The sequence below is a fragment of the Micropterus dolomieu genome, linkage group LG19 (assembly GCF_021292245.1).
Source record: "Micropterus dolomieu isolate WLL.071019.BEF.003 ecotype Adirondacks linkage group LG19, ASM2129224v1, whole genome shotgun sequence".
Classification (NCBI taxonomy): Eukaryota; Metazoa; Chordata; class Actinopteri; order Centrarchiformes; family Centrarchidae; genus Micropterus; species Micropterus dolomieu.
Window position 1 is genome coordinate 13,549,166 of NC_060168.1, and position 27,771 is coordinate 13,576,936.

Consider the following 27,771-nt stretch of genomic DNA (forward strand, 5'->3'; position numbering starts at 1 on the left):
GCCTAATGCTTAACGTGCATAAAAAAGATTCACAACAGAAAGTCACTATGTATACAATTATGCAGACAAACGGTAAATTGTAAAACTTATGTAAAGAGCATGGAGCCAGGAGGACAATTAAGCAGTTTCAGGTGTCATATTTGCTGGCCACAATGTTGACTCTCTAAAAATATTGGAATAAGCCTATAAACTATGGACCAATGGCTTAATTACAGAAGTAAACTCCCGCTTGTCAAAAAATAAAAATAAAAATGCCCTCAACTTTAAGCCTCATAAGCATATAGGTATGGTTCATTTATGAGATATAACAAAAACAAGTACCAGGTGTAAGATTTTACGCTTTTAAATTTTTATTAAGAATGCATCCTTGGATAACTGGTGCATTCGCCCTACTGAAAAAGTAAACACAAAAATTTGCAATATGCACATTAATGGACAAATCATTTCTCCAGACATAAAAACACACCCAAATGAAAAAAAAAAAAAGCAGGTGAACATTTCTGACGGAAGCTCCAGCCTGCAGAGACCCCAAACTAAAATCCAGATTGTTTCTCTATAGAAAGACCTTCAACGCGGAACCTTGAAGGGTGAACCCTGGACACTGGGCAAACCCCACTCAATGAGGGCACCTCAAGAGTTGAAAGAAACATCACAAAGAATCTTCTACAGCATGATAAGACACATGGAAGTTCATCATCCAGTGGGAAAACAACAGTTAAAAAGGCGGAGGGGGGTGGGGGGGTTGGGGGGAGGTGGAAGAAAAAAGTAATTTTATTTCAGACTGTTGAGGCACTCTTGGTTGAGTGGAGCTTCAGGTCGTACTGTAAACTAGTTCAATACATTCATTAATTATAATCTTTCAGACAGCAGAGGATACAACATGAAAAACTACACTTGTTAATTATAACAAACAGCTATGGAACGGCTTTATAAGGCAGATGCTTCTCCTGACCACTGGAACCTCCCAGGGATAGTTATACAAGCTCTTTGACAACAAATTGAAATTATTTCTGGTTAGGTGAAATGGTCAGGAGAAACTCTGTATCTAAATGTGATGGAAGGGGTGACATAGTTCACCGTGGATAAAGACTTATTTATCCAAGTACAATAAATAACGCTAGCCTAAATTGGTAGCTTGCGATTGCTTTGGAGCCCAAGACATGAAGGGGCCACTGCTCAAGTGGCAAGAGTCAGCATTAGTAACAGACATTTACGGTTAGTTAGCAGAACATTTTTGCCAATGGTTGTGTTTGGGAGTTCCCTCTTCTCTTATTTGGTGTAACAGCACACAGTAGATGGTAGACACCATTTGTTACAAGGGGACATGGCTGAACAGGTACGACACTGACTCGCCATTGTGAGTTCTTCGGATGGCCTCAGCAAGGATCATGGAAATGTCAATAACCTGGAAGGAGAGAAGATGGCATGTTGTGAACACAACTAGTCTGGATGACTTGTTTGGACACAAACCTAATGATTATTTGTCAGTAATGGAAGTCTCAAACTGGGGATTTGTGTCCATGTTTCACATCATTTTAAACACAGTAACTTTTTTATATAATTATATCTTTCACTAATCACTTTGGGCTCTGGGAAGTTTTTTTTTTTTATTACCAAGGTAAATGTTGTATCCTGACCTGTATTTTGGGACAATGCTTCATCTTCTCCTCCTGAGGGATTGTATTGGTGACCACCACAGCTTCAAAGCAGGCATTGTTGATGCGTGAAATAGCTGGGCCAGAGAAGATGCCATGGGTCAGGATGGCATACACCTTGGTGGCACCAGCAGAAATGAGTCTATGGGACAGAAACAGTATACTGCCATACACATCTCTACAGGACTGGACATATCCTGGAACAGAGGTCTCTAAATGGGATTCAGTAATGAACTCATTCCAAGTTATGTTGACATCAGGACCATAGTAACCACAGGGACCCACTTGCCTGTGGTCAAGTGTTTTGTTACTGTGCTTTCAGACCAAAAGCGAAGCGAGCGTTCGGGGCGGTCAGTTTACATACAAAGTCAATGCAAAGATGCGTAGAGCCGCGATTTCCTGTCGTGCAGCGCGAAGGCAACCCGAAGACCTTTGCATGAGTTGAAAATTTCCAACTCGAGCCAATTTTCGCGGTTTCTAATCGCCTTCTCGCGTTGTGTGTGAACACTTGCAGCGAATGTACTCACGTGAGGAAAGCGTCGCGATGATTAAATTTGCGTTTGGTCTGAAAGCACCATTATGATGTAAAGTTTCACATTTATTTGCCACAAAAGGTAAACAAAAGGTGCCTCACTTGTCAGCGGCATGGCAGATTGTGCCACATGTGTCAGCCATGTCATCCACTAGAATAGCAACCCGATCTGTCACATCTCCAACGAGAACCATGCGGTCCACCTCGTTTGCCTTTTTCCTCTCCTTGTGAATAAGAGCGAAGTCGACATTCAACCTATCTGCTATTGAGGTGACCCTGTAAAAGGGAAAGCATGATGTCCATGAGTTGCATGCCAAAGTGTATAAAACTGTGAATGCACGCGTCAAATTAGAGGCTTGTCTGAGATAAATAAACATTAAACAAATGTTTAATCTAAAGTAAACTCCAGAGGAGATATGGTGAACTGTGCTCAAGGGTAGACAACACCTGGGGAAAATGGCACTAGCATACCTCTTGGCTCCTCCTGCGTCGGGTGAAACGATGGTACAGTTTTTCCATTCTGGGATATTCTCTTTGATCCATTTCAGCACAGCTGGCTCCGCATACAAGTTATCAACAGGGATATCAAAGAATCCCTGGGAAAAAAAGACAAAAGGAGGTATAAAGACAGGGGTCCGAGGAGCTGTTAGGACCAAATAGAAGGCTCATATCTCCCATTGTCCTTTGTTGAAGTCTATATATAATGTAAGGTTATGAAAGTCAGGTTTCTAATGTAGGTCCAAAATCAAGCACACATGAGTTTAAAATACAGAACAAAACGATTACCCAAAAGGGCAGGTTAATGGCAGGATGGTGAATTAGATGCACTTCTGTTTTGGTCTGCTTATGTGTTGCCCACCTGTATCTGTGAGGCGTGCAAGTCCATAGTGATGATATGGTCAGCGCCTGACACTGACAACATGTTTGCCACCAACTTGGCAGAGATAGGAGCACGGCTCTGCAATGAAAACAGATCTCTTCAGCCACATGGCATAAGTAAACTGTTGCTTCTAAAAATAACACTTAACTGAGAGCTTATCTATTCAGTAAAATTATACCATATATTAAAATCTTTCAGACTCTAGACCTCAACATTGGTAATACAAAAATACTTTCAATTTGACAGTTGTTACTTTTAATATAAAATATTTATGATGGGTGACATGCAAAAATCACCAGTTTGTGCATATGCTATCTCAAACACACATTTTGTTCAGCTAAAACAGCAAAATAAGCTCAAACTGAATACGTTTGAGCTTACTATATCTGCAATATGGCTTAGAAAAAAACAACACTTATACCTATATAACAAGTTTATTACAAAATCCTCAATGATATCTAGTCTTGTATCACAATAATTAACAGTTTACATTTGGTAGTTACTAGTGCAAAACATTCAAGTCATGCAATATAATTAAAATGTTGGAATGAGAGTAAATAATAGGCAAATAACTACACAAGGAGTAAGATGGAAACAGCAGTTGACTCAGCAAAGCAAACAAGGGAAAGGAAAACAAAAAAAGAAAGCAAATATGCTGTGTGGAGCGGTTGTTGATGGACATGGCTGCAGGCTTCTTGTCATGATGCAGGATGGCAAATGGCATGACAGAAGTAATTAGACAGATATCCCTCACCCCCACCTTGTCCTTCTTGTCTTGCCGGGCATACGGAAAGCAGGGGATGACAGCCGTGACCCTGGAGGCTGAGGCAATCTTGCAGGCGTTGATCATGATCAGCAGCTCCATCAAATTGTCATTGATCTCCCCACAGCCACTCTGCACGATGTAGACATCTTCCCCACGTACGCTCTCCCCTATCTCCACGCTGCCAGAGGAAAGAGGTGACAAGGCAAACAGCACTAAGTATTATGAGCTAACATACCATGGCAGGCAGGAGATAGATGAGGCAGAGTAAACAATGGGGTCAAGGGTCAAATTGGAGAAAAGAGCAGCATGCTGAGTCAGAAAACAGTGTAAATACCATATGACATAATTTCAGTTTACTGAGGCAACTAAGTTGGCTAAAAAATAAACAGACAGCTTGTTAGTTAAGAGTTCTCTGCCATGCGCAGACTACAACTTCCTAACAACGCTGCGCGCGACACCACGTTTTCTAAGAAAATACATGTGAATTATCCTAGTAGGGAACTCATTTTTCCCGACACACTTGAATGCATGGTAAGGTACAAAATGCGCACTAGGTAACGTTATTACTCTGATTATAACCTTCATTAGAGTAGCCACACCAACAAGCAACTCACCATGTTTCTTGGTTGCTAAATTTCTTCGTAACAACCTTCCCCAGCTCGAGACCCAGGCGGTCTGCTATTTTCTGAGACAGGTCCGGATGTGAGCTCCCGCTAAATATTTTGATATTCGGCATTTTTTTTGCGGTCCAGGGCGTCGTTCAGTCCGAGAGGGCGGCGGCAGCGAACAGCTGTCGAGTCGGAGGAGTCGAGTCCAAGACAACAACTGGAAATGGATCAACAGTTGATGAGCTACTCTTACCGAGCTTAAGTGTCTTCCCTACCTATCCACCATTATGTCCCACACATCACGCCTCTTCCTCGCGGGGCCGCGCGCACGCTTTCGCTTACGTTCTGCTGCGGTGACGTCATTCCCGGAAGAGGAGGGGTCCTCAGCAGAAAGTGGAATAGTTTATTTTCGTTCAGTTTAATTCCATCCATAAGTGAGAAATGTATTTATTTCCAGGATAAAAACCCCTTGAGATGTACCATCATAAGTCATAAGTAATACAATGACAGAATGTATGATGACTTGGGTCACAGGTTTCATACACTTTCTGTTATAAAACATCTATAAGCAAATATTCTATGAATGGGGACTCAGATTGGGACAATATTTTATCCCATGGGGGTCCATGCTCTAGTCTGTGTCAGTTTAGGAGTCCTTGATGTGAAAAAGTTCGAGAACCACTGCTCTAAACCCTATAGGCTACTGATTGTGCGTAATTACTTACCGTCTTTCCTGGCGTGTGGAAGGGACATGCAGCGCATTTGTAGGCTAGACACTATGCATATTAGCTTTATCTAAGATTTTATGGTGTTTGATGTGATGCAGGCTGTACAAAATCATATTTGGCCTGTCCATACTCTAGATTCAGAGGTAAAAGATCTGCACATTCCCCTCGTGTTGTCATTAAAGCTAATTCTAAATGTTTTTATTTTGGCAGAGATCCCTGGCAAGTGACTTCAGGACCACAGAGACAACATGTCAAACGTAGGGACCATAACAAATACACATCACCAAAATGTAGTCTGTAAAAGAGGTAAACATTTTCCACAGTAGGAAAACCACAAGTGTTACTAATAAAAATGACTCTGTTCTATTCAGAGACCCCAGTAAACGATGGCAGTTGACAGTGAGCCAGCATCCACAATAGGACCCTGAAACTAAAGCAGGTAAATGGAATTCAGCTATCATTAATTTAATTGTTGACACCTGTGCTTTTCTGTGACATGGCAACATATCTATTGTGATATAAAGCATGTTAACCGTTACAGTGGAATATAACTCAATGTTTAGGCTTGGATTGTGTGTAAAATGGATAAAATTACTGGATTTCCTTTGCCAGTTTTACTATTGAACATAACCTTATTGGAATGTTTTTGACAAAGCTGGTGTCTGGCTCAGGTTTGTTCTTTTTTTGAAATGCTCAGCAATAATGAGGATAACAACAGATAAGAATGACACAGAATTCTTTTTTAAATAAACCTATCTTAAATGTCAACAACACAAAATTATTTTACTGTCAGTGGTTGGTGTTGTGTCATGTCAGCGATGTTTGCACGGTTGAGTCAGCATCAGTTTTTGCCAGAGGCAGTAAGAACCTGCAAGAGAGACATTTCCTGATAAATTATTTTCACATGATGTCATTTGTTTAAAGTCATTCTATGGACACTCTGTCACTACTGCAAGTTTACTGCATGCAATGTCATTTCCAAATTCTCTGAAAGAGTTTATATAATATACTTTATTGCTCTTAAAACATGAGTAAACTTTGTACACAGACAAAAGACCACAGTGACGACAAGATCATTGACAGTAAATAAAGACAGGAATGAATAGGTGCACATAAAGAAACAATGGATTAAGCCATGGCGGGCTCACCGTGTGAATGAAACACAGACATATCCACACAATTTAGCAAAGCAACTGAATAATGACCACAGAACCACAGAAAATGTTTATCAAGTGCTGATGAGAGAACATTGTCTGATATTTTTGTTTATAAAAATAAACATGTCCCATGCTTTATACTCATAATATACTCATTAAAATATATGTTTTGCTATTAGTCTCTATGTTACATTACTACTATAAATAATTACCTTTCAGGCATGTTTTACCTTTCCTTTACAAAATAGTGAAGAGTTTGGATAAATCTGTTACAATTAATGTTTTAAAAGTGTTTCTTATTCTCTCAAATGTTTTATCTTACTATTTACATTTACAGTGTAGAATAATACATTTCCATACTGAATATCATCTGCAAAACATTAACATATTGCCACCACAGCTTTCCATTTTTGCCTGTTTTTCCACTTTAGAACTGAAAAATTATCTGTACAAACAATATTATCACCCTCAACTGTCAAAGAATCTGCCCCTGAAAGTCTAATACGTTAGGGAAAACATGCAGTACAGCGAAAGAGAAAACACTGCATATGGTTATGGAGAATGCCACATCAACAGCGAAGGACAAATCGTTAAAAGACAGTGCTTGTAAACACTACAAATGTGTTCTGAAACCAAGAGCTTTATTTTGAAGGTCAAACTTCCAGTATAAAATGTTAAGTAGTATAGGTGGGTAGTATTGCTAAAATTATGAATAATCACATTATCCCACAAAGGCATATTAATAATCAAATAAAATAAAATGATCAGAAAGACGTAACTGGCTCAATTTTACAGCAGTACCCTACTAACTAGCCCAAAGGACTGACAAATAGATTTTGTGCAAAAAATATCACATTTCTTGTCTTTAGTATTGTGGCAGCCCAGTTGTTGCTATTATTTTGGTTTCACAGCACTTTCTTTTAACAGTATGTCCAGTATACATGTTAGGCCAGCATAATTCTAAAGCCTCTGTGATTAATTTCCAAGAATAACAAGAGGATGAGACACAAAGACGATTTCAGACAGGAAACAGATGTGTTAGTTTTATTAAAATACATAAAAAACTACTTTGTGTGTTTCTTATATATTTGCTAGATTGCACAATGTATAACAGCACACAGAAAGCAAATTTGTTTATACTGTATCTGAAAACCTGAATAAAAACCAAGGAGTCTTTGAAACGAGTAAGCTTTAGCTTTGAAGAGATGAATTATGTAAAACTGGCGGTGTGGGCTCAAGTGAGATTTTCAGCAGCAGAGTGAATAAAAAACATTTAATCAAACATTAAAAGATACATTTCATCTTCAGAGCTAATTTCAGAGGTTGTGCAAAATTCTAGTGATAAGCTAACTCACTTGCAAGTGGATGGCAATATTTAAAACAATGATTCACGACAAGTGCGATGCAAGTGAAGGATCAGTGATGGTTTAAAATACACTGTGCGTTATTAAGTACAGTGTGGGTATTCCTTCTCTACAGCTGAGTGAGGTAACGACACTCATTACTGTATAATGGATAAGACTGTGATTTGGGTCTCTGCTACATGTTCTGCCCTGAGCAGGTGTGTTTCATACCTGCACAGTTATAGTGAGAGAATGGGCCTCTGTCAGTCAGTATAGTTTAAAATGTCATATTTGTCTTTCAGCAGTTTTCATTTTCCAACACTGTTCACTCCTGTATCAGTATGCCAGACGTTGTCAACATACCAAACAGACATCTCCATTTTGCATTACAACAGTTAGAACATTCAACAAACAAGCACATCACCATCTACCCAACCAATGCTTTGGACTACGCAATTTACAGAAGTCGCTACTTCACGAGATCTCTGAAATATTTTTTGTCCAGAGCATACATTTATTTTTGTTGATGTAGTATAATCTTTATAGTTCTCTTAACTCAATACATTTCAAATATATTCTTCACTGTTTTTCTTCACAAAACTTTATATTATTTGCTAAGTAGACACAACTCAAGTATACATTACATATAAAATATTATATTATTATAACTTATGTATATTGTGAATATTGATATGAGGTGATTAGCCCTGTATCACCCAGTCTGTAATAGGGTTCTTATTCCATTGTGCATTAGTTTGGTGTATCTTCAAAACAAGATCCACGAGGCTACCTCAGGGCCTGTAAACATGGGATGGAACAGCTGCATTGCACGTCTTGTAAAAAAAATGTAAACAATAAACAAATAATGAATTTGGATTGTGTAGTCACCCATATTCTGGACTGTTTTGATTACATCCATGCCAGATTTATTCTTACTGGGCAGGCAAGGTTTTGATGGGTCGAGTGAGCGAGCTCATGTTATTGGTGTTGGAGGGAACTTGAGGGCTCATTGTCTTTGTTGGCAAGCTGCTTGAGTGTCCCATTGATTCTTCTGCTGCACGCAGAAGCAAAGTGTAGTTGATAGCCACTTCCTCAACTTTTCTCAAGAGCTGCAGCCTTTGGGTTTCTGAACGAACCCCTCTGACCAACTTGATAAATGTCTGAGTTAGTTCACACAACACTTGAAAGCTGGCTGTTACAACAGCAAGCATGCGTGTTGGGCTTTTTTCAACACTTGCCACTCGCCGGCAAGATGCTCTGAATTCTTTGAAGCGCACTGCCAGCTCCTGTTTGTACTCTGCAATCTGTGGGGGCTGAAGACGAGCCTCACCGTCAGCTTGTGGACTGTTAGCACACTGACGGAGGATAGCTAGCAACTCATTAGCATCTAACTGGGCATTTAGGAAACCATCAGGCAAGCTGAAAGTTTTCCCCTGTAGAGCCTGTACCCGTGCCAGACTCCCCTCCAGTGTACCACAAGCTCTCAGGTCAATCTCCTGTGTCTGTGGCTCCTCCTCTTCATCCTCTTCTTCCTCCCCACTGCAGTCCTCTGCATTAAGGACCTGGAGTGTTTTGCTTACGACAGGAAAGGTACGTGAGTCCAGCTCCATGCCCGGAAGGACCTGAAGCGGTATGGAGTATGAGAGCTCATCCTTCTCACTGCTCTCATCTGCTGCCTCACACTTCCTGTAGCAGAAACAGAATGAGCAACATTTATCCTTGTCATCACTGTCTTCACTGGGCAGGGTCAGCAGCACCTCAGCAGTCCCATCTTTACTTTCACGCAGTAACTCTTCTCCCTGAATGAAAAACACACCCTTTTTCCCCTTTCCCTCTGCTTGGTGAGACTGAGTGTGGACTGGCTCTACTGGGGTTGGGAGTCTCAGCCCTGTCGCCCTCACTCTCTCCATCTCTTTCTCTAGACTCTTGGCTTTGGGCTTCACCTCAGCATACACAGGTGTGCTAGCGCTGTTATCCAGCTCTCCAATGCTGTATCGCCTCTGGAGCTTCTTATATTGGGGCCCTCCCATGCAATCTGTTTGAGAAGTACAGGTGGGCAAGCAGGAACCCTGCTCTCCCCTTGGCTCTCTTGACTCAAGGCTGGTAGAGCGTATTCGTGTGGTCTTGATCTCTAAAGTCTGAGGTCTCCTTGTAGCACCTTGGGTGTGAGTGGCTTTGGAGACCGCTGGAGGGGTCTTCTGGATAGTTCTCTCTCTGCCTCTTTGTTGTGTCTCTGTTGTTGAGCCAACTGGAGTGTCAGGTAGTCGCATGCCCCTACACATTCGCTTACAGTCACAGCTGCGCCGCTGCTCCCGGGAGATACCTGGTGCCTTTAGGACAGGGCTGGTGCGAAGCTGGCAGGCACACGGAGTGCCTGAGGGCACAGGTGAGGACCCCTGGGGCAAAAATTCTCCCTGGGATGACTTGGGTTTCAGCAGCTCCTCTAAGAACTCTAGCTCATACTGACGAACTTTCTGCAACTGAGCCCTTCGCTCATCTGTTTCTCTTCTCATTCTTGCTGGAAACGTAGCTGAAAGAAGGTTTCTAAAGCTCAGGAAAGGTGCACTGCGCTGCAACTTCCCCTTACCACTGCCTTGCTTCTTTGAGTCTCTGACTGGGAGAGTGGAGACCTTGTCTACAGAGGGGCTGGGTGTTGTTGGATCATCTAGAATAGGTAATGATTTTATGGGGCATTTCTGTGACTCAGTGTGGGATTTGCCCTGGGCAACATCAGTCTTACTTTCAGCTGCTTCTTTTCTCTCTGCTTTTACAGGCATATGAGGGGAGTACTTGGTTTGAATTTGAGGGCTGGGTTTAGCCAAACTAGAATCTGCTCCTACTCTCACTGCATTTTCTTTGCTGTTAGCCAGCTGGAGGCCTTTTGCACGAAGACGTTCATCATCTGTGGGGGAGGAGGATTGAAACACCACTACCTTCTGAACCTGTGGGTCTTTTAGTCTTAGTTGAGGCCCAGGCTCCTGTTGCACTGGGCATGTGCAGAAAAGGTCGTCAACTGACAGAAGTTCTGTAGAGCTTGAAGGCTTCATGGTCTCACTAGAGGCAGTCTTGGCATCTTGGCACATATTAGTGGGAGAAATCTTGGCAGAGGCAGTTCTGTCCACAGGCAGGAGGACAGGTAAGGCTTTGTTGCTAGGGTCTGTATTACGAGGTGCTGCGGTCCTCCCCATGACACCCTCAGAAAGATTTTGGCTCAGTGTTTCTCCAGAAGTATTTGATAACTTCTGATCTTTACTGACTTGAGCTGTCAGCGAAGCATCGGACACTTTAAGTTCTTCAGGTGACTTAGAAGCGAGATCAGGGGTGTTTGCTTTGGTGAGCTCAGGGTCTGCTTTCATTTCTGCTTTTTGTTCAGTCGGTGTAGTCTCTTGATTCCCCGTCTGCTCTGTCACAACACTGAGTATTGCAGAGTCTTGACTGGGACTGACTTTAAAGGGAACAGTCTTGCTGAGGATTACTTGCTTGGGTGGACAGCCAGCACGAATCTGACCCACAGAGAAGGCCCCAGTCCCTATGGTCTTCGCAGTGCAGCCAGGGATAGCCAGGGGAAAGTCACGGCGGCAGAGGATGCGTTCCTTGTTGATATGGTGAGCAAGCAGGTAGGCCTGGTTTTGATTCTGCTTCATAGCTGACACCATCTCAGAAACATCTGTCAATTCAGAGGAGTTGGTCTCATGGCCTGAGTCCAGTGATGACTCAGGTGTAATTGCAGCTAAGACAATCAGCCCTGAGGAGGAAGACAACACAGCACACTGTCAGGGTAATCAGGAAACAACAAATATTGATAAGAAACATTTTATATTAGTTTTTATATGTAGTTATCGAACCAGACATTTGCACTTCAGTTGAATAAAACAGCAACAATGTTATTTAGTTAGTTATTTAGCTAGTGAGTTTAATCGTTTAATGTGTTTTAAAAATCAGTCCCTCAGGATCAGATTTATAACCCTTTTCCAGACTGATCTAAGCATGCATATTCATATGCTTGCTTGAGAAATGTGCAAAGCAAATTTCCCATAAATTTCTATGTTCAAAAAATAAAAAAACAATAAAAAAATTGTCATTCATTAAAAGGATTACTTTTGATAATGGCTTGGTTTAAAAAATGTTTTTAAGACACACAACGTTTTAATAATCAGCTGTTATTGTTGTTGCTTCTTCATGGTTCATAATATTTTCTGTTTGATTTTAATATCTAGTTTGGGTTATTGGTCAGTTTGTTCAGCATCTTGTAGGTATCCCCGGAGATTACAGGATTGTCTGGATATTTCAGAAAGATATTCACTTTGTTAATAATAACAATATGATCTACTGCAAAATGTGCTGTGTAATATACATTGTTAAGTGACATTTTATTGGATCAGTACTGCTGTTAATTTTGTGTGTGAGATGTGGGCCGTGGCATGACTGAGGCTGTTAACCTGCAGTCTGTGTTGGCTGTTGAGGGTGATGGGGGTAATCCTCTGAGGCTGCCAAAGCCTCTAGCGCCTGTAAGGTGGACACTAGAGCATCATCAAGCTCCTGGGCGTGATCTCGGACTGTTCTTGTGGTCACATTATCAATCAGTGTCACAGGAACATCTTCCTTGGCATGGGTCAGCTTTCCAGAGGCGACCCCTGGGCTGGCACCAGTTCGAGCCTTCCTCCCTCTCTTTGTGTCATCCTCATCTGAACTGTTGTCCCTGAAGCCAGGTGGTGGTGCAGCAATAGCAGGTGGTGGTGGTTGCAGCTTCTCTCCTCCACCATCTGCTTCATCCTCCTCTTCATTCCCTGGGGGCGGTAGGGCCATAAGGTCAACAGCGCCTCCATCTCGGGAGGCACAAGCACTGGAGCAGTGTTTTCCCGAGCTCCCAGTACTGTTTACTGCTGTTGACAGACCCTCTGCCCTATGCCTGGCTTTGCAGGAGTCACAGAAGTATCGTGATGTTTTCTGGGATTGACCCATTGTTTGGGCTCGGATTCTAAATCCTGTATTCTCCACTGCTGGGCTCTCTAAAACCCCTGCTATTTCCTCTGTACTCTGCTGGGTTGGGTCTGACTTGGTGCGGGGCCGCCCAGGGGGCTCTTGGGAAATAAAGTTTTCGTTGATGTCGAGTTCAGCTTCGGCGTGTGTTTGCTGGTCTTGAAATTGTTGTTGTTCTCGTAGGTGGACATGACACAGGCCTAGATGCTGAGGCTCTGCTGGAACTAGGGCCCTTGCAGACCCTGACTCCCTGTGTGAGCCTTCCCTCTCGTCCCCTCGCCGCCCTCCACTTGGCAGGCTGGTTGCCCCAGAACGTGGGTGGGCATGGTGGGAGCTTCTGTAATCTGAGGATAGAATTGTCAAAGCAGTGGAGAGTTTGAGGTGTTAAGAACTAGTGGGTATAGAGAAGATCCAGATGGGAAAGCAGAGGTGACAGCTGGTGGTCACATGGGGATTATTTGTTATTGCAGAGATGGATGTTGAAAGTTGAAGTTTGTTTGAGGTTGGAGGGTTAGATTCTGGTGGAATGTGATGGTATGATGATCCTCCTTTTATGTGGACTACAGGCTGAGAGAGCAGATGGTAGAGGATCTGTTCAACAGTAAATATTTATGAATACAGCAAAGAGTACAATTCACTGTAAATTGCCATAATCTTATTCTATCTTGGACATAAAGAAATGTGGTGTATCCCATTCCAATGAGTCAAGATTGAGATGAAAGGAGAGACAGCAGGGGGCGCCATGGGATGGTAGTTCCAGGATACCCTGGTTACTACAGGTAATGGTTTCAGCCAATGAAGAAACATGTAGACTGAACATGTAATGACGATTGCCAAATACTGGCCGACATGCAGTGTCTAATATGATGTTGAAAGAAAGACACTTTCATTTACACAACTCCAATATCATATCACAATGAATGCTTCATCTTAAGCTTTTAAGTAAACAAAATTGTTTTCTATAAATTCTATAACATTTGAGTTCAAAATGAACCCCTACATGTCAAGAAGACTTCTAACATACCTGCCTTGGTCAGCTGAGACTGACCAGGGGTCCGGAAGTAGATGGTCCGTTTAGGGTCTACAAACAGCTTGTAGTAGCCAGAGATGAGGCATGCAAAGTTACTGGCATCAGGCCATTCCATGAGTAGGACCAGGGGCTGTAGAGGGTGGTAGGGAGGGGAATTAGGAGACTATTTAGGGGACAGGCAATGAGCATTGCCTGCTCATTTTGTAATGAAAACTTTAGAATGGTTTTGTATTCAGTCATTTTATCACTTACATAAAGTTAAAATGGAAACTGCACCTCTAAAGGCATGTAAAATACATATTTGCTAAATGGTGTGTGTTGTCAAATCACATGGAATCGTAGTGTGCATCTTTAGAGACTGTGTTGTAATACCTTGGCCTCATGGATTGTCACCTCCACACGAGCCACTCCTTGGCTCTCTCTGTAGAGCTGGATCTTGGCAACCCTACTGAACTCGGTTAGAACTGTTGTGAGGTTGTTTTTCAGGTCAATCACATGACTAATGCCATGTCGAGGACCCACCAGTAGTGTTGTAGCTGATTGCTTCTCATCCTGTAGGAGAACACAGGAGGTTTACAACTGTTTGTGTTACTTACTATATTAGAACATTACATTATACCTTTCAAAATCTGCTGTTTAGACAGTTTCTTTAAAACGCTCCTTGTGTGACTACATGCACAAACGCAAAAGAAAAATGAATGGAATAAGAAATTAAGTAAAAGAGATACATGTTTAATCCTGTAAAGAAATATTTATAAAATGTATTACCAGTCCAACAGTGTGGAACAGTATTCCACCAAAAGGTGGGAGGTCGTTGAGTACACGCATGTACTGCAGCTTTCCTTGGAGAGGAGGAACCTGTCAATAGAATGATAAACAAGAAACTCTGATCTTTGAAAGCACTTCTACACACAGCACTTCGTACATCCACCTGGGGGCACTGTTGAGCCACAAATGTTGATCATAAAGTCTTATGCAACAGTTACATCTACAGAGCTGAGAGCTGAAGGGCTTGTCCTAAGATAAAGGACTAGTTATCAAGCAGACATAACCATAGAATACGCTATATTAAATCTGCTCTAAAGGAGCAGCAATGGGTTGAGATTTAAATGTTAATTAATGTATGTATTATTAGCAATTTAAAGCCCAAAGATGTCTCTATGTAGTTGCAATGTGTTTAAATGTGTTACAGTATCAGCATAACTAAAGGCAGTTAAATCACCCACAAAGAATTGTCTAGATATTTCAGTCATGGAAATGGTTACGATTAATAATTATTGTCAACATGGAGAAACCTTGTTGCCCGATGGTGGTGGATGCTGGTAGGTCTTCAGCAACTGAGACAGGCTCTTACACACATTCTTCTCCTTGACTGTTGGAAGCAGAGTGAGCGGAAGGAAAGGCTCTAGCCCCCACTCTTTTCTGTGATCAAAAGCAAAGGGAAAGATGGCAGAAGTATGCACCCAAGAGAAAAACAACAGTGGAGTGGTTAATCTGAGTCCAGGGAAGATGTCACAACTGAGAAAACAAAGGAGTTTTTTCATCCCATAAGACACAAAGAGCCTAGCTTACATCCCCTACGACCCCTGGCCTAACATGAATACCCTATGACCACAAGTCTATTACAGGCACAGTGGATCTGTTTTGCTTCTCTAGTTGTGATGGCAGACACTAATTACTTGCTAGGCTGAGGTTTTTAAGAATAAATGAGCAGATTGAGGGAGAGATGTAATTTCACAAAGCAATGGATTTCTTTGTCCCATAACGACCTCAGGAAAATGATCCTTAAGTAATTTGAGTTTTTAATACTATTGGGATTGATTATCAATCATTTAGACATTATTTAATGAACAAACTTCATTGTGGGACTCACTGATATGCTATGCAGAATTGTTAATGAGGTAAAAATTGCAATACATCAGTTTTTGTCTGTAATTTCTCATAAGTTCATTTGAAGGCTAATTGAGTTTGTGGACTTACTCGACATGCTTGAGAGAGATCTTCTGATTGGGCCGTGCGGAGGACACAGTGATGTAGATATGGAGCGCAGCCAATCGTAACGTGATGTCAGATTTCCAGTCCATGCCAAAGCGCTCCTTGATGACGTCATTGCGACTCTATTTAGACATGATGACATATTGTTTGGTACACAGCTGACCGCAAACAACACTGTGAAAGACTGGAATCCTTCTGTAAGTCATATCATTAGTTTATTTGCCAGAGGCAGCTTCCAAATTCATAAGACTTTTGGATTTCTGCAGTAAATGTGAAAGCGTTTTCGGAGAGCTTGTGTTGGAGTCTAGCATATGCAACCCTTTCTACTCAGTCAAAGAAGGCAAATGTGATCAAAATCTAAGAGAAACAGTAAATAAAACTAGCTACCTATAAGGACTTCCAATCATTGGCTCACTCTTGGCACCCCCTGAGCTTTGAGGAGACAGCTCTCCAGCAGTGTCATAAGAGTGAAGGACATACTTTTAAACACCCCTTTAATCCAGTACTTTACCTGTATATAGAGGTACTCAAATGCAGCGGGGTCTCTTCTCAGCAGGTCTGCAGGGTCCTTGGGGAAGAAGCAGATGCGAAATAGACACTTCATCCCTTGGAAATAGGTTCTATGCACCACCTGAGGGAATACGACAGGATCAGCTGGATAATCACGTCTTAGGCGTTAGTCACACATATCACATTATCATCTTCCATAGGTGAGTGTGATAGTTTGCATTCTGGATGTTCACAATGCTATAGCAAGTGTGTATGGATCGAGTTTTGTCCAAGTGAAGAAATCCAAAGAAACGTAGATTGCAAACCAACAACCAACAGCCCAAAATATAAGACAGGGCTGAAACTACAAGAAATGCGGTTTGCACCTAAAATTGTTGTTTCAGTGATCAGAATCATCTTGCTTCTTGTGGAAATCATTTTAATTTCAGCTTTTAGGTAGTGGTATTGATGCTGATCACATGAGCTCTCTGCTTGTTTTCCAGATTTCCTCACAATATGACTGCCAGTTTTTCTGAGCAATAGCGGGGCAGCAGAACCACACCACACAGAATCCCCACACCTAGAACATTTGTCCAAACCAAACTCAACTCAAACCAAAGGCAACAAACACCAAGTTTGAATGCAAACCACAGTTATTGGTCATGTTTTGTATTGTTAACAGCTTGGGGTTGCTGTTATTGCTGTCATACATATCCATCCACTGCAACACATGTCTTATACTTGTTTTCCTTTTTTGTGTTTCTTACATGTGTCAGGGGCTGGTTCTCCTGCAGCAGATGCAACCTCTGATTCTGGTCCAGACCACCTGCCTCCAGCACCAATGCAAAGTGCTCTATGTAGCGCAGTGAGAGGCGGTCCTGCAGGGAGGAGATCACATCCTGGAGAAGAGAAATGAAAACAGATTAGAAATTGAAAGAGATTTCCACAGTAAGAATGTGCTTTAATGCAACAAAAAATATGTATTTGGCGTATAGAGGCTTATTTTCTCCCTGAAGTCACTCCAAGTTTGTCTAGGGTAGTTTGTCAATTGTATATCTTTGTGATCTGTTTAGGCTCTTTACTTTGAAATCATTTGTCATTTTTTGCTATGGAGAGAATCCATAGATATTATAAATTCTGCACAGTGAGTGCGTCCTATTTAAGAAAATAACGTCTGCATGCCAGGGTGTGCAGAGCAAGCTCTTGTGCAGATCAATATCTTGGAATGATGTAGCTCTTTTCTCATATCCTCTTTCTAAAATGTACAGAGAACACTGTCTGAGGGGAAATTCACTGTTTATCACATCTTACCATGGGCTATACCTGAGGATAATGTTTCATTATTTCTTTGCCGTTTTAATATATTAGAGGTATGAAAAATTAAAAGGGATTCCATTGTAGTGATATGTTACTGTAAGCATGTGAGTATGGAGGCTCATTAAAAGCTTTAAAGTATGTACACTAATGCTGTGCTCTCCACAAACAGTTAAACTGACACTCCCTGATGTAACCTAAGCAACAACTGTCTCTGAAAAACAGGGATAAGCAGATTTAACAGTATTGACCTGTGCGGTTTGCATTAAATGACACCTGGGGAAGCCACACAATTAACTGAAAGACCCACAGAAAGCTATAGATTGCAGCTTAAAATACTGCAGGAAAGCTTCTTTAGTTGACAGACAGTCTAATGGGCATACAACTGGGCATCCTATTGTGCCACTGATTTAATCGGTGGTATTGTTTTATTGATATGGGCCTTCTTATGCTGAATTTCCATTTAATTAAGCTGACAGGGGCGAGCTTCTTCCATGTCTCCTTTAAAGTGCCTCTGTGTTTCTCCTTTTCTCGCTCACTCTCCCTCCATGAGTAGGGGAGAGATTTGTGAAATCTAATAGAGTCCGTTTAATGAGTCTGCTCGGAGATGTCAGACTCATCTTAGAGGCTGACATGGAGACAGAAATGACCTCTGTCTGACTGAATTAATTTGTTGCTTTATGGTCTTCATCACAATACTGAGATTTTAAATTCCAAAAACTGATAGGGTGAAGTTTCACAAATTAAAGAGTTTTTTTCTGTTTACTATTGCTTATTAGATATGAATTAGAAAGTGATTTATGGTTAAAGTGTCAATTTGTGTGTTACAGACCTTGAAGATGTGTGGGAAATCATATGTGAGAACTTGCGCCTGGGTTGTATTGATAATCGCTCCACATGAAGCTTTAAAACAATCATTGTATTATATAATGCTAAAAATCCATAGTTATGCCATATTAAATAACCACCAACAAGGCAACAATAGTTCGCTCATGTTTTGTGTATTTATGATGTGAGGCTAAGTGTTAGGAATTGATTATTTTGGCCAATTGGGGGGAGTGCATCAACCTTGACATATTATCACCATATGACGTTGTGTGTTTGCAAATATATGCTTAGCTACACATCCAGCAGACAAGTAGCAACACTGGCATTCATTTAGAGTCGTGTTTACGGCCACTTGACGAACACGAGTCCAATATTCACTCTCCTTTTAGCTCTGTTTTTGGTCTTTACTAGCTCCTGAGAAATTTATCTGGCTCTTTAGCTGCTATATGCTTCCACTATGTTCACCAGCTTGTTGCTAATTTTCTCAGCCTACCATTTCGAGCTGTGCAGTTGATCTGAGTTTTAGTCTTTAAAGCTGCCTGCTGCAACTGGAATTAGACACTGATGAGAGTGGTGAGAGTGAACAAAAGCATTAAACATGCTCCATAGAGTTGGGTGGTAATTATCTGTGGGTTCATGACTACGAGTGATGTTGTATTATGGCTGCTTTAAGTAAAATCACGGTAATGTTGAAATTCAGTTACCTTTCCCAAGTGCCCAGCAGTAGTAAATACATACCCTAACAGTGGTACGGCTATCAAATGTAAAGGACTTAATCTGTCCATTCTCCAAGAACACCTTCAACACATTTGGTATGAGCAGCAAGGAGTCGTCCTTGAGCATTGTCTGAAAGAGATTTAGGAGAAAAAATCAGCTTTGGTTTAGTGAAAAAAAAGATAGCATGTGTGAGAATGTGTCAAAAAGTTAATCAAGAATTATTTGTACCCTACAAAGACAATCAGATGTAATGGTAGGTCTCTGCTTTGTACCAAAGTAATGAACAAGGAGAAGTTCCTTTAGGAGGAGTGCTAATAAACAAAGGTGTCTTATGTGATTCTTTGACTGAAGTCTGGAGAGTCGGAGAAGGAGCACAACTCTGCCTTAGGATGCCTGTCCCATGCATTGTATCAGGATCAAAGAAGGGCTTATTCAATTTATCCAGTCTATCCTTTCAATATGTATGCTGTGCAATGAAAATTGGATGGTGTGCAGGGATTGAAAGCATTCACCACAGAGTTTTGTGAGTGGAGGCATAAGAGGAGAGGCCTGATTCAAGGTTACTGCTTTTACTCAAAGCACTCTTTATAAGAAAAGTTATGATATGCAGTTCAGTTCATTCTTACTAGGATGTGATGTGACGGGCACTCTCCTCATCCTGACTACTTTCTTTTTTATTGTACTGAGGGCTTTTTAAGAAAATGACATAGTATTCATTATATAGTTTGAAAGAACCACAGTTGTGATCAGAGGGAGGAATATATTGTTTTAATGTGACATGTGGCAAAGATGCAGCCTTGCAGTCCAAATAAAATCCTCCATAAATTTGGGCCAAAACAAAACACTTCTTCATTTTTATCTGATGATGCGGATTTGTAAGAACAGCAGGCATACATTACTCATGACAGTAAAGGGATGTGGATTTGCTGCAACAATATAGCTCAAAAAATGCATTTAGTTGAAATGTGTCCACAGCAGATGCCCGGCAGTCTGTTTTTGGAGAACTCAAGTATTCAGAAGGCTCAACAAGCTGTTCTTCTGTGCAGATTGGAAGCAACTAAAGCCTGAGTTATGAGTGAGCAGATCTTTCTCCATACTGCAGCATTAAAACGAGGGTGGACCAGTGAAGACACGCCACAAACAGGTCTTTAGCTTCCAATGACAAGCCACTACCTTTGTTCTTGTTAGTGTGGGTGAACTGGAGCCGATTTGTCACATGCAGGGCAAATCACAGCTCAACGCCATGGCCTCATCCCTTTCCATCTTCTTTCTCTCAATAAACACCAGGCTAGTGATAAGCCTTTCAGTAATCAATATCAGCCTGTGGCTCCTGATCACTGCAGACAGAGATTAAGAAATGTCTTGCCATGGGTTGGATGGTGGTGGCCGAAACAACTGATCATTACCAATCATAGCATCTACCTCACATCTCTGCATCAGCAGTGCCTTGAGCTCTGATCAATTTGGATTCAGAATTCTGAGATTCAGGGAGTTTGAGTTAAGTTCAAGATTAGTTCAGTTTGAGAGGCGATCCAGCCCCCCGACAGTGTTGCTCTCACCATTAATGGAGCTGATGGTCTTACTGGTTTGTGGGAATATCTTTCACTTTAACTAAAGTATTAATTTAGCTCCAATAAAGGAAATCTCTGGGTTCACATGATGTTGCCTGGTACTGCCCGGTTAGAGTGGATGGTAAAATTAATTGTAATGAAAAATGAGCTTGAGCTGTCTGCCTATCACTCCTTTATCCATTGGTTCTTAGAAACCTGGTGGTCCATGTGATGAGCAATCCTGTTCTCTACGTTCTTCCATTACAGTCAGGTAAATAGAAAATAGAATGATGAAATGCCCATTCCTCCTTCTGATTCTTTATTGATTGTCTACTGCTTGTCATCTTTGTGCTCCCACCTTATATACAGTGTACCCTCCTTCCTCCCCCCATAGATCCTGGATTGACCATTAGGCACTAGGGACTGTATGGAAATTATTTTAGTGGGGAGGAGTGCTGAAAGGCCGAATACCTTCTCCCCCACAATATCTCAAAGTAATATATTAATGGCAACGATAACACAATGGTGAAAAGACAGCCACTCCTTATTTTTGAATAAGGAGCTGCCAAAGTATTATTATAGCCAACAAAGGAGTGAACGAGGACAGGTGACATCTCTGTGCTGAAGGGCTTGTGCACACACACCACACCCCATATTCTGTGCATGTGGGGAAACATACCTCCACAGTGCACATGATAGCCTTCTTCTTTTTTATATAATTAATCTCACAAATATGTGAATAAATAACTCAAATATCCTCCCCTGCTGTCTTAAAAAAGGCTGACAACCCTCACTCTAACAAATATTTAAATTACATTACCTTCTAACTTTTCTAACCTCCCTCATCCCCTGGTACTTAATGTGTGTACAGTCTCTTACCTCATATGTATGCCACATAGCAGGTCTTAATTGCACTGAAGTAACTCAAGCCGCGTAAGTGCTTGTGGATGTCTATTAATCAGGAATGAAAATTGGGAACATGATAGCTCTGCCATGTGCAACGACATAAGATTGAACACTAACGGCCAAACAAATGCAAATATTTTAAGATTTCTAACTGATATTGTGGCTGTTTTCAAAATGTTTGAATGCCTTTGAAAAGCAATTCTGGTTGCTGCTGTGAGAATTCAAATCAGTCAGAAAAGCAATTTACTCGAGGCCAAACCACTGGACCAAAGGCTCACTGAAATAAAAGGATACTTGAAGCTTTTTACAACTGTGGATCAAACAAAAGAAATGCACAGCCGGAGGAAGACAGGCAGGGTAACAGCATGTGTTTGCATGCACATGTCACAGAGAAACATGGGTAGTTGAACTTACTGAGTCTGGGTCGCTGATGGACACTTGCTCTGAAAAGCGCACTTTAGGCGGGTTGGTTCGCAGGCGGGCCTTTTTGGCTGCACTTATGAAGGCAGACTTAGGTGACTGAGGATAAGAAGAGAGAGAGAGAAACTCTTGAATCAGCTTGAAAGAAGAGACATAAATGAGAGAAAAAGCCCCTGTGACTGCCAGCGCTAAAGAGACATGTGTTGGAGAGCTGGCTAATGCTGCTGGCTAATGCTGCTGCAATGCGACAACAGCAGGCCTGCTTTTCAACATGAAACTCACCTGCTAGAAGTTTAAACATTTTTAAATTGTTTAAATTACTTTTTGCTCTGAACACAATAATGATGTTAACCACTTTAGAGCCAAGACATAGGCTAGTCCCTGCAAAACCGCTGCTTAACTCTTATGCATCTAAATTATGAAATTGAAAAAATCTGATTTACATCTTGTCTTACCTAACTTATCAGTTTCATCATGTAAAGATATCCAGTCCAGTTAGTTGGCTAAATAAATTGTATATTTCAATTCCATCTATGTGGATGGTTGCACACACAATCTTTCTTTTAATAAGGTCTCATGAAGGTGTATGTGTGCCTACATCAAGGCACTCTGAAAGGGGCAACCTGAATAAGAAATTACTCTAATGTGTAGGCATGGCCAAGGATACTAATGTACTGTATGTCTGCACTGCATTAGTGTGCACTATTGGAAAAGAATACTGTACGGTGTTTCTGTATCATTCAGAGTGACATGAAGTGTTAAGGCTGGTGAAGAGTAAAAGAAATCCTGAGGGAGAGGAACATGAAAGAGAGTGAGTGTCCCATTATACTACCTGATGGGGCTGCAGCACAGTGAGAACTATAGTGTCTTTGCAGCGTCTATGGAAAGACAACAGAGAGTGGAGTGGGTTAGATAACGCCGCATACAGCATGGTATTTGGAGAGCTTCTCAGGGTTTATATCTGCCATTTTCTCGCTGTCCTTCAGCTGCAAAAGGACTGATTTATCCACAGGTTTGTGTTGATGTAACGCATCAGCAAAAAGAAACTGTTTGTTCCTTTTGATCCACCCTGTACCCATGTCCTCTCTACTTCCCGTGTTGCCGGTCCCATGGCCCCCGCCTTTCCCTCCCCCTCCCTCCCTCCTGGGACAGTAAAGGATGTTACCTTACAAGGTCTATGACTCTCTCTCGGGGGGCGTCGCTCACCGTCTCCTCGTTAATGGCCAAGATCTGGTCTCCGGGGAGAAGCTTGCCAGAAGAAGGGCCGTCTGCAGGTGAGCACAGCCAGCATATAAAGTCATATACATATAGTAAAACGGAAAGTTTGATTTCAGTCGTCAGTGGAAATGTCATCACTCTCCCTGTGTTTTCTCTCCTCTCACATGCACGCACATACTAACCAGCAGAGACGGAGCGTACAATGACAGGCCTCTGGCTGCCTGCAATGAAGCCGAAGCCTTGAGTTGGGTGCCGCTGGATGGTGACCTGTCGAGCTGAGGCAGGACTTAGGGTACCGCTGTCCATACCATCCTGGCTCTCCTCTAACATTGCAGAGCTACAGAGCAGACACACACACACACACACACACACACACACACATACATTAATAAATACAAATAAAAACAAATATCCTCAAGTGCATAGGTCAAGGCCATGTGTGGTACCATGTACCTGTCACATGCGTTCGTGTGTCCATCCTGGACCTCGGCCATCCCCTGAGAGGAGGGAGCAGCATGGGACAAGGTTGCACTGCAAAGGCCGCTCTCTGTTCCGCAATCATTCACCTGCACAAGAGAAACAACCAAAGATGTAAAATACCCTGCTTTCTCCACAGCAAGCCAAAATACTCTTTTGTACCATTTCCTGTGTTGAAACCACAGTTTGTCTTAGCACACCCTGGAATGAGTGCTCTTGGAATTGAAAAATAAAATGAAAAATGCAAAGCTGAAAAATGTAACTTTGAAGATTACAATCCCAGACAACTTCCACTGTTAACAAGTTGCATTTGGCTCCTCACAAGGTTCTGCGTTGCACTGAAAAATGCACAAGATAGGAAGGAAAAATGTAGGCATTTACTTTGCTAAAAGCATCTGACATTTGAGGCCTTCAGAGAAACTGCAATTATCAAGGACCTATAACATAATGCGCAGAGAGTATGTAACACATTAAGGTCTCTGAATCTGCCAGCTTCTGCCAGTGTGGACTAAACTACCGCTTTGAACCACACATGCTCTTTTACAGATGCCTGTGTGGGAGGCAGTGAAAGCAAGATTACTGAAACACTGTGTGTGAGTGTGTATGTGGCACATGGGTTTCTGTGTTTGTGCCAGAAAAATGGATGGAAGTGTTTGTGCAATGGAAAGAGAGTCAGAAAAGTATGCTCATATCTGCGATATAGGACAATGATGATTGCTGACTAAAGATGTGACAGTAATTGTGATGTCAGTGGTGCAGATGAGCTTAAACAGAGAGAGAGAGACGGATAAAGAACAAGACAACACTGTTGAGGATGATTATGCAGGCATACACTTTTGAGAGCAAATACCTTTCTGAGTGCCACAGGCAGAGAACTGAGTCACATTAGTCAATAGTTCAGATTCATATTCTTGTCACTTGCTGTTTCTGATAACAGTGGCTTATGGGGGAGCATGGCTCATTTACAATTCCACTGATGCATTACTGATCTCTACCTTGTGTCATGGTATCAGATGAGGGTTGATGTAACATAGATAGGCTTCATTTTGAGCTCAGTCCATGACTAAAAATCCATTATGCTATGTGTGCTTTGAATTTCAATTATACCAATCATTTAAAAAGATTAGATTTTAATAAAGAAAATCTGTATTCGATATTCAGCTGATTTACAAAGGATCGTCTGTCTGTATCAAAGGTGCACTGTGGTGACAAATGATGCTGCACCAGCTGGTTCTGCCTCCAAAAAGGATTACATGTTTTTCATTGAGCATGATTATTTTATCCTTTGATTCTCTCAGCAAATTCTGACAGTGTGCTTCTCTCCCCATTCGTTCTCCCTTTCTGTCCCTCTAATGTCTTCCCCGCCGCACCATCGGTCTCCCTCTCCAGTTGCTGGGAGCACATCCATTCTGTTGGAGGAGCCAGTGACTAGCTGTTCATCAGGTGGGTGTGATTGGTGTGTGTCATAATGAATGCCAGTGACTCCTCAGCATGTCTTCTCCAGTTCAGAGGAGCCAAGATTTGTGACCTCAGCAAGGAGACAACATAAACATCCTTGTTGTGAATAGCATGCACTTACACATTGTACATTATTCACAGAGCCTTTGTTGTAGTCCCTGAGTCTTTTTCAAGATCAGATGAAATTGTACAGTACTACCAACATCATGGCTATACAACCATATGTAATGGTTATTGAAATGAAACAGTGTAATGCACCCTCATCTGTCTGTTTTTGTCCTGTGGCTTTTTGGATACCACACAGAATTTACAGTTTTAAATTCTTCGCTTAATTTAGAGATGACTTTTGGCATTCAAAATAAGTGGCGAGGAAGAACTGAACAGAAGACAGAACGACGAAGGTAGCCGGGGGGACACCGAAGCTTGCACGTCTGCGAAGATAAACAGCCATTCAGCAGAGGGGTCGACCTTTTCCTGAGAGAGGACGCTGAGGAATTCTGTCAAGAAATGATCCCCAAGGGCATCGGCAGGCCTGCCCGTTGCTATGACTACGGCTCTCTGTGGCTTGTTGAAGCTCGGGTGGACGGAGGAATAGTGGGTGGATGAGAATAGTGATGTGGCCCGACATTCTGCAATCTCCCTGCAGCCAATATGGCCGGATGCCAACATTTCCTCGGGCACCAGAGGTCAGGGCATCACATACCTGCTCTGCTACAGTGTTCCGGTCTGCAGAGGCTCGCTGGGCCTCAGGGTTCGGGAAGAATGACCTTTTACTTATTATTCTCCCAGGTCTAACAAGGTTATCGTTAGCTTGGAGGGATGCTGGATTTCATCCAGTTTATTGGGTAGACCTGGCTACATTAGATACAGTCCAATAAAATCTTAATTAAGTTAATTGTGTAATCGTAGAGAGGTGTTGATGCAACTCTTTGGTCGTGTTGAAGTGAATTGCACTGTGTTGTATAGTGTTGCTACTATACTCAAAGCATTGAGAAATAAGAATAATGATGTGGAATGATGTAGCCGAAGTGCACACCTAATAATTTGGCAGCTCAATAAAACATAACCATAATTCAGTCAAAGGAGTGAGAGAAATAAGAGAATTAAAACAAGTTGGTATAAATGCGCAGTATTAGTATAAATGTCTTGCCAGCAACATGTTTTAAAACAATTTAATGAAAAGATCTTAAAATAAATTCCAATAGTGACGGGCAACCAAGGCAGAGAGACTCCTTCTGGTCCTTGTTAAGACATCTGCATCTGAGTTTGATGTAGTGTAGTTCACCTATGGCTATTTCTCAGTTAGATCAGGAAGGAGGGTGCTGGAATAGAACACGCAGAATGTTTTGTAAATCCAGTCTGAGATGAAGAGCCAGATTTGACTACAAAAAGAAATACAAAAACTAATGGTCAAATATTCTTTATTACATGTGATTACATAAGTGAAGCTTGAAACGTTTCTGTGGGATTGAATTGCATTTTTCAGAGGAGCATAAAAGGCCATAGCTGCTGAAGCTGTGTAAACCGGATGGGCTCGAGGCAAGTTGGCAAGGCAATGTAAGGCAAGTTTATATGTATAGCGCATTTCAACAACAAAGCAATTCAAAGTGCTTTCCATAAACCATAAAAAAGAAATGCAACACATTGAAATACATTTTTAAAATGGTAAAATAGAAAATTAAAACAGGAATAAAACTAGATCCTTTGCCTTGAAAAAAGGCAAATTAGTTAAGCAAAGACATCTTAGTCATTGCCAACAAAAACAGTAAAGGCTGAAATATGTAGTCCTGTTCAGGAAAATTAGACATACCACTGAGAACCCTTAACGAGAGGGTAAATAACTTGCCACTCCTGGAGATGTCCTAACCTTTGTGTGACAAACATCCACTCAAAGTCCCTGCTGCCAGCCACGTATTTGCTCACTTTACTCAGCTCTTCTTTAATTTGAATTTAGCTTAATGTTCAATTCAATGTATTATCCAAACTGTACTTAATTTGTTCTGTGGAGGTGTCTCTCCTTGTTGAAAGAATTTGCGTGATCCTAATAGAGGAGCGTGCTAAAGAGCTCCTTATTTCAGTGTGCATCTCTCTCAGATTATATCAACCACAGAAAATGTGATCTATTCAAAACTATATGAATCCATTATTACAAAAAGCCATCTTCGTAACACCTTGAAGATACATGCTTAAAGATGGAGTTAGTTAACATTGTTAGTCCTTACTCATCACTTTTCAAAGCACAAACACAAAAACACAATCTGTTGAATGTTAATGTCTTGCTTAGTGAATTAAGCATTTAGAAATTTCATTAAATGCATTTGTAGGGAATATTGTAGGAAAATATGAAGAACTGCGAATGTGATATATATAGCCTATTTAATAAAACAGCCAACTTGTCAACATGCATCCTTATATAGAGGACACTGAATTTGACAAAATTGATTTATGCATTTAGGGTAAATGAATGCAACATTATCCAGACTTAATTATTTTAGCCTATTCCCAACTGCAGGGATTGAGGCTTAGCCTTTTGGATGCTGCTCTCAAAAGTAGATTCTTAATTATGGTTTAATAGGAATTAAAGAGTCCACCCCAGCAACAATTAGCTGTCCCTCTGAATTATCTGGCTACTTACCCTGTTGATGCTTAAGGAATTTTCACTTATTTTACTGTTGCACTAATTGTTCGTCTCTCTGATTAACTGTGTCTGGTAAATGCCT

At 41.4% G+C, this 27,771-nt stretch overlaps 2 protein-coding genes and 1 long non-coding RNA gene across 5 annotated transcripts; 1 reads left to right on the forward strand and 2 right to left on the reverse strand.

The window, feature by feature from the left end:
• Positions 1-327: 327 nt before the first annotated feature.
• On the reverse strand, positions 328-4,750 carry prps1b (phosphoribosyl pyrophosphate synthetase 1B). Of its 2 annotated transcripts, none has more exons than XM_046030879.1 (7): positions 4,448-4,750; positions 3,822-4,011; positions 3,047-3,145; positions 2,659-2,783; positions 2,290-2,463; positions 1,638-1,797; positions 328-1,405 (listed from the first exon to the last, which is right to left on the reverse strand). In XM_046030879.1, exons 1-7 carry the CDS (start codon positions 4,567-4,569, stop codon positions 1,313-1,315), a joined length of 963 nt encoding a protein of 320 aa, XP_045886835.1. In that variant the 5' UTR covers positions 4,570-4,750; the 3' UTR covers positions 328-1,312. The 2 variants fall into 2 exon arrangements, with proteins under 2 accessions (XP_045886835.1, XP_045886836.1); XM_046030880.1 differs by having other exon boundaries at positions 3,828-4,011; positions 4,448-4,748.
• On the forward strand, positions 4,270-19,954 carry LOC123957812. 2 transcript variants are annotated; one of them, XR_006821899.1, is made up of 4 exons: positions 4,270-4,364; positions 5,380-5,426; positions 5,541-5,608; positions 16,940-19,954. It is a non-coding gene; the product is annotated as an uncharacterized LOC123957812 (long non-coding RNA). The 2 variants fall into 2 exon arrangements; XR_006821898.1 differs by lacking the exon at positions 4,270-4,364 and adding an exon at positions 4,493-4,875.
• Positions 8,602-19,151, reverse strand: frmpd3 (FERM and PDZ domain containing 3). Its single transcript, XM_046030878.1, has 10 exons — positions 19,044-19,151; positions 16,931-17,062; positions 16,186-16,305; positions 15,660-15,796; positions 14,975-15,101; positions 14,448-14,537; positions 14,052-14,231; positions 13,674-13,809; positions 12,109-12,993; positions 8,602-11,414 (listed from the first exon to the last, which is right to left on the reverse strand). Exons 1-10 carry the CDS (start codon positions 19,146-19,148, stop codon positions 8,602-8,604), a joined length of 4,725 nt encoding a protein of 1,574 aa, XP_045886834.1. The 5' UTR covers positions 19,149-19,151.
• Positions 19,955-27,771: the final 7,817 nt, after the last annotated feature.